Source organism: Charadrius vociferus, unplaced genomic scaffold, assembly GCF_000708025.1.
Source record: "Charadrius vociferus isolate BGI_N301 unplaced genomic scaffold, ASM70802v2 scaffold90, whole genome shotgun sequence".
NCBI lineage: Eukaryota > Metazoa > Chordata > Aves > Charadriiformes > Charadriidae > Charadrius > Charadrius vociferus.
The window spans coordinates 779,109-793,354 of record NW_009647222.1 but is presented as its reverse complement, the minus strand read 5'-3'; the positions used below and the strand labels follow the sequence as shown (position 1 = coordinate 793,354).

At 38.8% G+C, this 14,246-nt stretch overlaps 1 protein-coding gene across 1 annotated transcript in view; it reads right to left on the bottom strand.

The window, feature by feature from the left end:
• Positions 1-14,246, bottom strand: part of ERC1 (ELKS/RAB6-interacting/CAST family member 1) — a 303,616-nt gene that overhangs the window by 53,199 nt on the left and 236,171 nt on the right. Inside the window, exon 16 of the mRNA XM_009879628.1 lies at positions 471-615. Within this exon, the coding sequence (XP_009877930.1) occupies positions 471-615 (145 nt within the window). The remainder of the gene's footprint in view (positions 1-470; positions 616-14,246) is intronic.

Below are 14,246 nucleotides of genomic sequence, written 5' to 3'. Positions count from 1 at the left end.
GGCATTCCCATATGGTGCTCCTGTCGCAGATTAGCAATCACAGTAGAAACTGTGGGGTGGAACACATACATATTTCAGCTTTACAGCAAGGAGAATTTTCTTCCATGTATGCTTCCTCCCTGACAAGGCAAATGCAGACCAGCAAAAGAAGTATAAACACATTTCCCTGAGTCTGTGGTTAACTGTGCCTACACAAGATAATAACCGATGTCCTTTTCATAAACAGTTTCCTATACGTTCTATCACACGTTGACTACTCAGGCAGTGACAGGAAGAAACTTCCCTCAACATTGAGACTTCTCTTTTCCCCACCATGTTTACAGGCTTCATGACCAGTGGGTAGTTCGAAATTGTTATTTACACACTTTCTATCCCTACATGCAACAGGATCATACACGATAGTTCCATAAATAAAAATACTAATCTCATACCATGTTAATTGGTTTCTTTCCTAGAGCTGCTCTACCCACCTGCTGCTTGAGCTGTTGCACAAGACGGTCTTTCTCTCGTTTCAGTGCAGCCACTTCATCTTGGGTTTTCTTCTTAGAGGATGAAAGTTCTAGCAGAGCAATATTGGCATCTTTTTCACTAATGGCAGCAAGAAGGGCTTCTTGTCTGAAAAAAACCCACATTTAAATACATTATCATCCTGCAAAACTTAGAGGAAGCCTCTACAAAGAGTTGAACATACCATAAATGCTGTAGCAGTGTGCAACTCCAAAGAGTAGTAATAAACATGTTTGCAATAGTTATATGTCCGTTGGTGGAGCAGCAAGTCAAGACCCACCCACCTCCTCCTAAATGACTGTGCTGATACCAAATTACTTCTTACAGGATAAGAAAAACACATAATAATATGTTATTATTCTGCACTCAGCTTCTCAATTTTTAATAAGTACCATTTATTATTACTTTGGTTGAACATTTTCATTCTTTATAATGTTCTAACCATTTCCAGAAGAGATTTTGAGAATACATGCACAAATACTGGACTAATCATAAGACTTCTGTGTTAAATTATATTGGGTTATACTGCCTATTCATGCAGCTGTTTTAGAAAGAAGGTGGCATGTGACAAGTTTATTGAAATCACTTGAACAATACAGTGTATTCCCAGAATGAAATGATGCACAGACACTTTTGAGCTACATGACAGATGTTGAAATAGATGCCTTCAAGGAAGCTTGAGCTATTCTTTGACTTTTCTTATAAGTAACCAATATAATCAGCTTGTTGGATGCATGTCCTGAGTAATGAAGACAAAGGTAGGTCTGCCATCATCACAAACCTTTTGTAGCCTTGCAGAAATGGTGTAAGCATCTTGAGGTAAAAAGCATTTTCTAACACTCCCAATAGCAAAAAACCTCTTACAAATAGAGTTCAGAAACATTTTATAGATACTGGGAAGAGAGGAGACAAAGACAATAGCCCTGATCATAAACCAGCAGTTCTTGAATGAACTCAAAGGATTGCTCTACGTAATGTGTTAAAACTTTTCTGTTCATCATGCCAACAGCAATTATTATGCTCATAACATTGCCATAATGCTTAGTCTTTTATTAAAGATGTAAGAAAAGTTAGAGAAGCTTAATATAATCTATTAAGATTGCTTTTTATTATACCAATATATCTTTCTGTTTGTTGTCAAGATCTTTTTAAATAAAGACCCATCACAATCTGGCGATTTAGGATCACACTGGCAAACTGTGGAGGGTAGCAGTGACACTAAATCTGCTTTTGCTAATTCACCTGTTACCACTCCTTGAGCAGACTTTATTTGTGGTAAAATAGCTTTCTCTTCCTCCCCCCCCACCCCGTATCTTCTTTCTAAACAACTAAACTTAATCTTAGTTAGGAATTTCAAATTGTGGCTAAACCAAAAATACTTGCTCCAAAAGTACTCATTGAGCTCCATGTGAAAGAATACATGATCAAGAAAATTGGAGAAGAACAGGACACATGAACAATGCTTTTATTTAATATTGATGTTTTGAACATATACATCTAACCTACCGGACTTTTCAACTTAAGCCTTGAAAAGGGAAAGGACTAGTACTACTGGAGTACAGAATTTTTTACCTGTTAAAATGATGAAAACTTTACAAATTTCGTGACTTTGGTGACTACGAAAAGATGTATTTAATATTATAACATTTCTGAGGACGGAGAGTGAAATAACTTCATCAGGTACTTCAGCGCTTAGATCAACAGTGCAGGGAGATGCATACCTAAATATGTAAGATGTGGTCAGCTGGCTTGCATTAGCTGGAGCTCAGCTGGACAAAGAACTTAGTGTCATGGACACTTAGTAATCCCTTCTCCAATCTGTAAGGATAACTGCATATGTACTTGCTTCTTGACCTTGTTCTAGAAAGTCTGAGCAATACGGTTTTGCCTCTTAAAAAAAACACCCTCAGCACATTATTTTAATAGAACAGGACCAGGGAGTGACTACACATGCAGTCCTGTTGACAGATCTGAGAAGATGGTAGCCTCTGAGTAGCAGCTCAGGGCTACAACCTTTTAACCCAACTTGGCAGGAGCCAGCACAGCACTCCTGCCCATAGAGTTACGTGAAAGGCATGCTGACTCCACAGGCCCAGAGCAGAAACCGACAGGTTCTGAGGTTGTTTCTCTTTGAGAGTCATATTTAAATAGCTCTTGTGATTTTTTACAGGTGGAAAAAAAAATATACTGCTCTCACTTGAAAGGCGTGAAGTTTTGCTAAGACAATGGGTGAAAATTGACTCGCTGATGAGTGATAGCTGGGGATGGAAGAACATCTTTTTTTTTTTATGCATTACAGGTTTAGGTGAGAAGAGGGTGACGATGTATGACCTGGCTTCCTTCTGATCCCAGTCAGTGACCAAAATATTTGTGCCAGTGAAAGCTTAAAACCTCTCCCACTTCACATCAGAAGAAACCAGAGCATAAAAAAACCACTAAGATGCAATCTCTGCTCATCCCGTCAGTCATTCCAATGATTGCTAGAGTTTTGCTGAAGCTACCCACACACAGAAGTTTGCCATTATCAGGATCTCAACTGAAGCTACATATCCTGTAACAAAAAATGTGGAAGAGCCATGTATTTCAAGAAGTAAAGGTGTGTTTCAACAGACAAAATTGTTCACCATCTGACAGAACAACGGACTTACACAACTGACTTTCTGTGGGTGGAAGTTATCTCTGGATTTATACAGGTGTTTCTTGTACAAGCTAAGAGAGTAAGCTTGCTTTAAGCAGACTACTAGCATATCAGAAATCTGACAGATCCAGTTTAGAGAGTACTTGGATCCTGCCTAGATCATATCTAGAAAAACTAGCATCTTAATTACCCTTTGTCTTTCAAGACACGATACCACAAAGATAGGCATTTTTTTTTTAGACACTTCAGGATAATCAAAAGAGACTCTAAATACATTTATTTTATGAAGAAATAAAATATTCTGATGACTTAATGGAGAAAAAGAATAGAAGAAAGGAAAAGGTGCACATCAGATTCCCAGTTGTGGTGTCAAGATTGTAGGTGTGGGAACAACTGATAAGGGGCGCATTACTGTTGCCATTTTGTTTCTGTTGCTTTTGCTTTATGGAAAAGTATCCGATTTTGGATGTCTGCCTGAAACATGAAAAATATCAATAGAGTGAAGTGACAGAACATGACCCATGACCTCTGCTTTTTTCTAGCTATCGGTATCCTGGGAAAGACAGGCTGGCTTGGAGCTCTGGTCATTTTCACTTTCTTTAGAGTAATCTGGTTTGATTCTAAAGAAACACTTATTCTTTTAATAGTAATCCCACAATCCTCACTGATGATTCAGGACCAGAGCCAAGAATATCTCTGTAACAGTATCTATATAGCCATTACTCTGGTATGGAAATTGGAGGTGCCTCAAATAGCATGTAAAGCATACCTTCTGCAATCAATCCTTTGTTGCCCATCTCTACTTCTTACGAGAAAACTCCAGGACCAGGACAATAAGATATGGATATCAGTCCATTACTTATTTTTTTGCTGAATAATCTTTGCCTGTATGCCTTAGAAGAAAACATCCTACTGGCCAAAACTTCAGTGCTATATCATGTGTGAGAAAGGGGCGCTGATCAAGAAGTGGGGTGAAAGGCTTTGTGGCTTTCTGACTATTTCCCAGAACTGAAACAAGGTGAAGTCTTAACCAAAGAAAAATATCCTGTGATGCAATACGTGCATTGTAGCTGCATTCTGGAATTCTGCAAGCTAAATGTATACTGTTTCACATGGGAGAAGTGTGGGTGTCACTGTCAGCTCTGCTGAAGGGAGACATGTCTGCAACGGCACGCTACTGTTCTCAACAGAGCTTGGAATTGCTACAATGATTCTACAAGACCAGAAAAAGCAAATATCATCAAGCAAAAGATGAGGTTTGTGACTGAAGAGAACTAGGAAACTGACTTGTTTCCCTTCTTGAGAGCTGTTATCCCCAGGGAGAGCAGAAGAACATGCTGTAAGACGAGTGAGGTGGCAAGAAGGAGAAAATGGGCTGCTGTGTGAACGTTGCTAGTAGCACATGAACAAACCTGTCTGTCAGGAGTGCTAGAATCAGTTCTACAGGCTCAGCTTCAGTTTAGGCAACACTCACTGGTACAGGCTTAGCTTCTTCAGCAAAGTGAGCATCTTCAATTCACAACATTGGAGGTCTTGAAATGTCCTAACAGGCAGGCAAGGCATGTGCTTGCTGCACAACCCAACATGGTTGATCTTGTAAAATGCTAGGTAATGCCAGAGTCACTACAGCTCACATAAACATAGCTCACATAAGTTAGTTTGGGTATTTTAGATAGGGCTAGTAGTCTAGCTGTGGCAGCAGCAACTCAGCGGAGGGGAAACTGCCTATTTCTCTCTCCATTTTGGGCAGGTTCTGTAGCCTGTACTGAGCTGTACAGCAGCTCACAAGCAGTAAGCAGACTTCAAAACAGCCTGAATATTACCAAGGGAAACCTGAAATGTCAATAGTGTAGAAAATCTAGTGAAATGAGGTTTAGGATTAACTCTGAATTGGACAAAAGGAAGTGCACCAGAGAGAAGAGGATTTTTTTTTCCCCATTTAGGCTGAAGCCTTTCACTGCATGTGGACTATGATCACCACAGACTGGAGCGGTACCAAGACCAGTTGGTTCAATTCTTAAGAGATAGTGGTAGAGATACTCTGAAGATCAGTATCAACATTATTTGCTCTGTCTGCAGTCTTAGAAAAAAAAAAACCAATACAGAGAAAGATGGGTTTGCCTTTTTTTCAATAGATGACTACAGAGTAGTTACATGGGAGTAGAGCTGCCTCTGGAGTACTTCTGATTCATCCGCAGTCTCCGCTCTGTTTGCAGTTCAGCTGGGCCTGAGAGCTCTTATAGCTGATGCCAAAGATGCAGCAATAATGAATGACTCCAACCCTGAGATACAGAGAAATCCAGGGGACTAAAATGTCTTATGGAAGGCAACAATTACTGCAGAGGCAAGAAATCACTGAAAATTGCCATGACTGAATAATCTGATGCCAAATGTCGTGAGCCTTTAAGCACTCCTGATGAGGTTGTCCTGTTTCATTTACTGGCCAACCTAATACTTTTGTCAACACACAACAAAGAATAGCGTGCAAAGGCATGTCTTCTTCAGACCTTGAATGGTGATGCCCGATTTTGGGAAGATAACTGGGCAAGATGGCAACAGTATACATTGCAGCTTGGCTTTCAGTACAGGCCTTGAATCATGCCAAAGCTTAAAGAATGTCCCTCAACTGCAGAAACAGTCTCTTTTTTGAATGAAAGCTTAAAAATTGGAACAATATACTATTATACTACTACACGTTACTAATACTACTAACTGTAGAAGCCATTCAGCAAAGTGGTATTTTCTAAATCTCTCTGCAGCAGAGAAGAAAGGTGATACAGAGTTGTACACCATTTAACTTCAGATGCTGAACAATATTTTTCCTAGAGAATACTTCAGCTGCAGTGACTTTAGTAAAAATGGCAGGTGCCAGCATCTCGTACACGTGGTTACAGAGGCCCTAGAAAAATACATACACAGCACAGATGCAATTTCTTGTATGGGCTTGGGTGAGGATAAATAAGTGATTTGCTAGTTTGAGTGACCAAGTACTTGAATCAACCTAGAAGATAAGGAACTACAGCTCATACAGATTCAGTTACCAAGTCCCATTAATACCAAAACACCCTCGTGTACAGTGTAGCCAAAACCATAGCACATCTCCCCCGAGCACTGCAGACACCAGTTTTGTTTCATTCCTCCTTTTCCTCTTTGGTGAACCACAGCATATTTTTGCAAATGGGCACATGAGACTTTGTAACTACTCAGTAACCCTCAGCACGGCAGGACTAATATGCTATATTCCTGGATAATAAGCCATAGCAGGATAAGTCCAATAAGGAGTAATAAAAAAGGTTCATCCACAACAGTAAAAATGTTTTAACTACCAGGATAGCCAAGTTTGTCCTCTGGCTTACAAATACTAATAGAATCAAGATGTCTTTAAATGGTTCTCTACAGCACTTGGTTTCAGAAGACTATATAATTCATTCACAGCTCCTTCCTAGTAAAGGAGAGGAATCCTTTCAGTAAAACATAACAGAAAGTGAATTTTAAAAAGCAGTTTTGTACTTTGCACCACTGTTCTCAGGGCCACAAGGCTGGAATATTTATCAGCTGTATAATTAGAAAGAATAACAGGCTGCAAACTGCTGAATTAATGATGCTTCAAAACTTAAAAACTATACATATTTATTAGAAGAATATGTTTACATATGTCAGAGAGAACACAAAGTCCATATAGAAATGTTATAAATACATTGTTCTATATAATTGTATTTCAAATTACGAGATTTCTTCCTATGTGGAGCATTTCTCAAAGTACAGATGAGATAATATGAAAGCAATACGGAGATCAGCAGCAGCTTTGATTTTAATGTCACCGAGGAACTGGGATATTTCCATCTGATCTAGTTTAATTATAGGGATCAAATCTGTTTTCTTTCTGGCAGGCAACAAACTACAGCATTTAAGGGTCTGACACAAATTTGGACAGGTCAGATAGCTACAAGCTCATAGAAATCCAGTCAGTTGCTTCAACAGAGACTGCTGCTCTTCTGTGAGGGATGAATGACCTGCCAGAGTTTTCAACCTGGCTTATTAAGATAAACTGCAATTATGGGTGTTATGCCTTTAACACACAAGGCTTCAAACTGGAAATGTTCTGCTGTTTCATAAACCTTTTATTCACTCCAGCAGTAAGGGCATCAGTCGCCACAGAAGGGAAGAACTGCTACTTGGGCAGTACTTGCTTCAGTCATCTGATTTTTGTCCATGGCATTCACTCAAAGCCTACAGAAAATGCTGATAAAAGCTTTGAAGACTTTTCTATCACAGACATTTGTAAGACCTACCATAGTGAATCACCATTACAATAAGAACTGTATTATTTGTGTATGAATTAAAAAAACCCTCCCATGAAGTGACAACCACATGAAGAACTAGCAGGCAAAGAGATTCAGATAAAGCACTGCAGTACGATGAGAGCTAGACAGACATTTAGGTGACAGCTTAGAATATAAAAGCATTAGGACACAGTATTTAGTAATTTCATGAGTTTGGTAGAATGACAGCGTTTGGGTGGGTCACACTTGAAAAACTCTTAAAAAGTAATTAGTAATACAACACACCAAACAGCTGATCCAATGGTACAGTTCTGGTGCTAACATCATCCTTTTCATCATAAACTGTGCCAACACATCTACAGTGGCAGTTCCAAACTCAGCATTTTTCTTCTACTTTTTTTTTTGCTGGTTATAGAACATCTTTGGAAAATTGAGAAACACTGACTGCTCTGAACCACAAAGAGAGTAAATTTCAGTTTCTAATACCTTGAGATGCCGGCAATTAACAGCCACCGTCCTCCCAGTGTGGTTACTGAGCCTGTAGTACCTTGCAGGGAAGAGGCAGTCCTCGCAGAGCTCTGGGTATCAGAATTTGGTTTTTAAAAGTAACCTTGAAAAGTACAGGCAGTCAGACCAGAGAACACCATTTCAAGATGCTAACAGACCACTACCTTACTTAATACACAAGTTGCCAAATTCTGCACCAGCTACTATTTCTGCAGTATTTAAGATGCAGCTATATGAAAAGCACAAAGTATCCCAAAGTGGGCAAAACATTTATCCAAAAGAAACAGTAGCAACCTCTTGCTGCAAGAAGGTGGGAAAAAATGTAGCTTGGCAGTAGTACTACCTGCTCTTTTAATTACAGCTGGGAATAATCAAACCTCAGGCTGCAAATTAATTTCCCAAACACAGCCTTATATGCTCAGTCAAAAGCGATAATACCACACTCCTGCCATTCCTGTACTTGTTTCCTGAATCAGCAAGTTACCTTTGCCTTGTCTGGATAGCACGTCAGCAGTCTTTCTCACCCCCCGATCTACGCTCTCACAGCTACCAAAAAAGGAATTGCAAATTCAAGCAAACCAAGTGAGAAGAAACTAAAAAGTTGTTTGTCATCAGCAAATTGAAACCTCTTGAATTTACACCTTTTTACTGTTCTTTTCAATGTCATTACATACAAGTGACCACAACTGGAAAACAAGAGATAAAAATATAAATTCTTTGTGAATAGAGGTGTGTGTTCACAAGAGATGCCCCTTTAATTTTCCATTGTATGAATGGTCTGACAGTAAATCAATGTTAATTTTAGACACAGGAAGCATTACCACTTGTGCAGTCCTTGTTTTTTTTTGTTTTGGTTTTTTTTTGTTTAAAAAAAGAAAGATACTGATAACCTATTTAGACTTTCCTATACACATTTTCTCTAATATCCTAAAACATTTACAATCACAGAAGCATCAATCCTTAATAGGATTGATAAGCAATGCTTTTCGAAATCCTTTCCCTCAATATATTTGATATAGTCAGAAGTAATCCTATAAATATTTTATATTACCTTTCCCATCAATGTTTTAGCCCTGCTTTTACTTAATTTTTCCATCTTAATTTTACCACTTTGGCACCTGAGGCAAAGATTTGCAATTCCTGGTCCTGCTCACATCTCAGCTCTGAGCACTCAGAATTGCTGTACAGCTCTAGACTGTGTCACCAGCATGCCCAGAAAAATATCCAAAGCATTTGCAGAGGGACCTTCCAACCCACTGCTAAGTTCCTGAGCTACTTTTATTGATTAATTCTTCCAGTGAAAAAGAGGCTGCAGCATACCACAGCTGCTAAACTGTACATGAGCCTCACCTACTTTCCTGTGAAGAGTGGGAGTTCTCAAAGATGGTACATTTTAGAAGGAACTTTCAATCCTGGCGTCTGATGTTATGGGATATTTTTCCCTGTAAAGGGTAGTATTTTATTTTTTTTTAAGACAACTTTGCTTGTTTTACCAGCCTTCAGTGAAGAAGCTGGATAAGAGACAGAAGTACTCACAAGGCTCTCCAGTTGCAAAGAGCTGGCTTTTCTGTGAAGGAAGTTCTGAAACTTGCGCTGTCTTTCTTCATCTGCAGTTTAACAGCAGGGCAAATAGAGCACAAACTGAAGGTACAATTTTCATCCAGGCAATACAGGCCACCGGAATACATCCACCAGATTTTGAAAAATGACCTTATAAGAAAAGCAGTTCTAGTTTCTTCTCCTGTGACATGGTCAAGTATAGGTTGAGCTTTAGCTTAGCATGAGGTTTCAGAATTGGCTTAAGCTGACCCAAGACAGGGCTGTTGCTGAAAAAGATGGTTCTGCCCTCCCATTTTCAGGTTCCTACCCCCTCCCTGTGGTCCCTGCAGCTTGTCAATCCAGTTAAAACCCAGCCCTGAATAAACAGGAGGAGCCCAAATCTGACCACAGGTTCCTTATTCTTGGAGGAACTGCAGTTCTTCAAGATGCTGTGACAGTGTCAGACCCTTAGTTGCCAAACCCAGTGCTGCCGAAACGTAAGAATGGAAAGTGAATCATGGAATTCACGTTAATTATACCATATCAAACAACAATTACCAGAATGAAAACAATTGTTCTCTAATTATGTCTTCATGAACTAGACCCCAGGTGAAAGATGGTAGAAAGACATTTCAGCTATGTCAGTCAAACAATGACAGCAATACTGCAGTCTTAGCGTGGTTTCTAATCATGTGAAAAACCCAAGTTATGATTTATGAGACAGTTGTTTTAAGAAAACTATCCAACCTTTAGCCTCAAATCAAAGACACAAGCTGATAGAGACCACCTCCTTACTAAATGACTATCACGACTGTTATTTCTGCTTAGTACAATTCATCTCACTTCTGTCTCATTTCCATGCTTAACGCATTCATTCTGAGAGGTGATCAAACTTTCCTTTCTTTATATTTTATCTCTCTGCTCATTGGAAACCAAAGCAAAGGCATTCATTTAATTTTGGGACCATATGCATACTATCGCTAATCCAGCCCTGTCCTCAGTGCATTGTGGTTCTGCATCTTTTCCCAATCATTTTATATCTGTGGCTATAGAATATTTTATTATTTGTTTTGATTTCCTTTGAAAGGTCTAATTCAGCATGAGTTTTCACAATTCTCACTTTATTCCTGTAATTTCTGCCTCCCAGAAACAACTCTCTTTCTTGACCGATTTTTAAGGCTGCTGCTAATTTCATTTTGAATGCAGACACACACAGCTAGTTAGGTTTGTAATTCTTCCCCCTTTGTTTGGGATGCAAAGACCTCATAGCTTTGGACTTTCGATTTAAATAAATTCCCTGCTTCCCCTCACTCAAATCTCTGAGTCCTTCTGTCCAATTTACTTGCTACCTAATGATGTTAATTTTTCAGTTTACTACTTTGAAATAAAAAAATCTACTTGTTTAGCATAGGTTTTTTATTTAAATGTAAGTGTACTTAGTTTGTGGTCACTGCAGCTGAAGATGGCTTTCTTCCTTATTATCATCAACACTTATTACAATCCTGAAGTCTCAAACCAACATTACTTCTTGGTGATCTAGGAAATACTGAGTTAAGAAGTTAAGAAGTCCAGCAGTTTCTCTGATTTGTATCCAATAAATAGATGTTTCACATAAAAACACACTTCTCCATTGTTATTTACATCTACCACAACTCTACATCTAAAATCCATAGCAGGCTACTATCCACTCTCTTTTTGTATAACTCCTTTTACAGTCCTTAGGTTATTTTGACTTGAAGTAATGTTATTTCATGTATGCTATCACCTTTTTATTTCCTCAGAATCTCCAGTATCATTAATACACATCACCTATACTTTCATTTCTAGCTTTCCTGAACAACTTATACCCACATTCCAGCTGTGAATATTATTCTATTTCCCATTAATTGCCATTATCCCTGTGACATCTGGTTTCATGTTACATACCAGAGGCGTAGAGCTACTTTATTTTGTTGCTTTTTGACAAACATCTCAATTTTCCTCTGCATTTCAACAAATGTTCTTGCTAGAGTTACAGACTACTTTCATTATTTATTATCTGTCTGACTACCAACCTGGATGTGTCTCACCTAACTTCCTCCTCCTTCTTCTCTGAGGGTTCTTTTCTATAATAGTCCAAACCTCTCTTCCAGAACCACCTTGTCTGATTTCTAAAAAGATGTATTTCCTATAAGGTCAGACACAGTATATGGGACTGCTAACATTAACTCCGCAAAGGATGTCTTAGCATTTGGTGGTAGTAACAACGGCAGCACTAATACTGACATCTGTTCCATCCTAATCTTAATGCTTATTACCTGGATTTCAGTCTTCTCTGGTTGCTGCTGCTGCCCAGGAGATGGATTGAAAAGGGAGCGCAAGAAATGCTAAGTGTCTGGATAAGACCAGGAACAGCAGCATCAAGGGAAAAAGAGGACAGAAGCAGTTTCATTCAGCACTGTGGCATCACTTTGCCTCCCACTCCCGGTAGCTTCAATGACCGTTGCTTAAGTAGTGCCAAAAAAGTGTTTCTAAGCAAACAGAAGTTGTTGAAAGGGTTGAGGACAGGAATGGAGCAGGTGTCAGGGGCTAGGGATAAAATTTGGATATATTTAGTTCTCTAATTGCAGCAGAAGGGGCCTGAGAGGTTTCACTTAATTTCCTTTTTCAGATCTGGGTCTGAAAGTAGGTGTAGCTACTTGCAGTCTCTTAGAGCGGAAGATTTGTTTGAATTGGCACTACAGTATATTCTGATGAGCTCTGAAGGTAAACAACTTTCCACATGCTTAAAGCAACTGGCATTCTACAGTAAATAAGGAGCATCCTACCATCTTCTTTTCTGTCTTTATCTCTATGCAGTCCCTGTTCTTCATGGGAAGAATAAGAAGAAACTGGAGCTGCATGCTGTAAAAACATTTTAGGAGAATGAGTACGTGTACTCTGCTCCAGTACCAGCACTGTTAAGCCTGATCTAAATCATGGAAACAGACCGTTGACAACCCTTTATTACCAGATCCCTGCTAAACATAATGATACATTCTATCACACAAAACTTTTTTTCATGTAGAGATTTAAAGGGGTTTTATAAAAAAGAATCATGAAGCTCAACAATCTCAAAGTAAGCTGTTATTGTCTATGTTTTGTAATGAGACACAAGTACATGAAACTTAACCAACATGTCGAAAGTGAGAGAGCAAGTCATTCGTATGTGAGGGAATTGGAAAAAACTCATTTTAGCACATTCCAGCTACCAACACCTTCTCAATTGAACACATTTGAAGCTGTGTTTATCCTGTAGTTTAAAAGAAACTCCCATGAAAATTGCATTATTGAGGAAATAGCATCACATGTAAATTTACAGATATAACTCCAGTATCTTAGAAACAGTAAAACCCCCTCCAAATTCAAGGATATGAAATAGAAGAAACAAACTGAAACCAGCTTGTATCACACAGAGAGACTGGCTCTCATGAAAACCTGTCTACACTATAGATAAATGTTGGTTCCCATACCTTCTTGTAGGTAATATCTTGCTTTTTTTTTTTTTTTTTATGTATATAGTCGCCCTTTAAGTGGTTCTACCATTGCTAAGGAGTATAATTTGGCATCTACCTAGGTATTGAGACTTGTGACTAGGCTAATTTTTTGAACGAAAACTTCTTGCTAAATTTCAAGATGTTTACACTTTATCTATTTTATGGAAAAATAGTGCATATTTTCCAAGGTTGACTTCAGGATGAGAAGGCTAAGACAGAAATTTGAGTGTGTTGCAAGGAACAGGACTGCTTTACAGGTTACAGCTTCTTCATTCTAACAGTATAATTTACAAACTATTAGAGGAAAAATGGCTCTTTCTGTCAGTTCCCCATAATGTCTAAGCTATTTAAAGAGACTAGATTAAAACAGACAAATTCATGGCAAGAACAAGTGGAGATTTACATTTAGTTGTATGGAGATTCACAGCGGACGGGCAGAAAATAACTGAAAGGCAGGGTGAACATGAGTGAATTGGACATCTTTTAATCCTGAAACTATCCTTAAGAAATGGGTATTTTGCACAGCATCAGGAAAAAATCTGAATGTTTTCTTAAGTGTATGGACCAAAGAATTACAGGAAAATATAAGGATGCTTCATGCAGAACAAATCTTTTAAAAATGGAGATGGAAAGACCACCAACAAAGAAAAGTGTTAGATTTTTAAAACTAACAACTGCTAACTGCAAAACACATAAACAAACATAGTCAATTGAAATAGAAACACTGCTTAGTGGAGCTGAGAGTCAAGATCTATTCTTCATGCCTGTCACTTGTGGTTTGACCAAGAGCACATCATTTAAATACCTCTGTAAATACAAATACTACTATTTACTTAAGAGAAGGATTGTACGAGTACATCTGGTAATGTCTGTAAAACAGTGACATCCTGACCTGAAAACAGTCAGGTCTCTTTTTGTTTTTATGTATTGTTAGTTTAAAGGAAAAAGGGGATTATCAAAGTCTTGCAAACTTCAGACTGCTTTATTTTTGCTAAGAGTACCACGATTGCACCAAGATTTTCACTTCTTCACACAAGAAACTTGAGGAGCTACGAGGCCACAAAACTATGAAGGAAACACCTGAGAAGCAAGAGGATTCCCCTACCACCAAACCCCGAGCAGACACACAGCAGAGAACTCTTGGGCAAGACAAGTGAAACTGCCAGCTCGGAGCAAACCTGCGTTTATGGATTTATGGCAGCCTCCCAGTTACAGGCCCATCTGGGTTGGAGGCGGGGGGCGGGGGGGGGAGGCTGG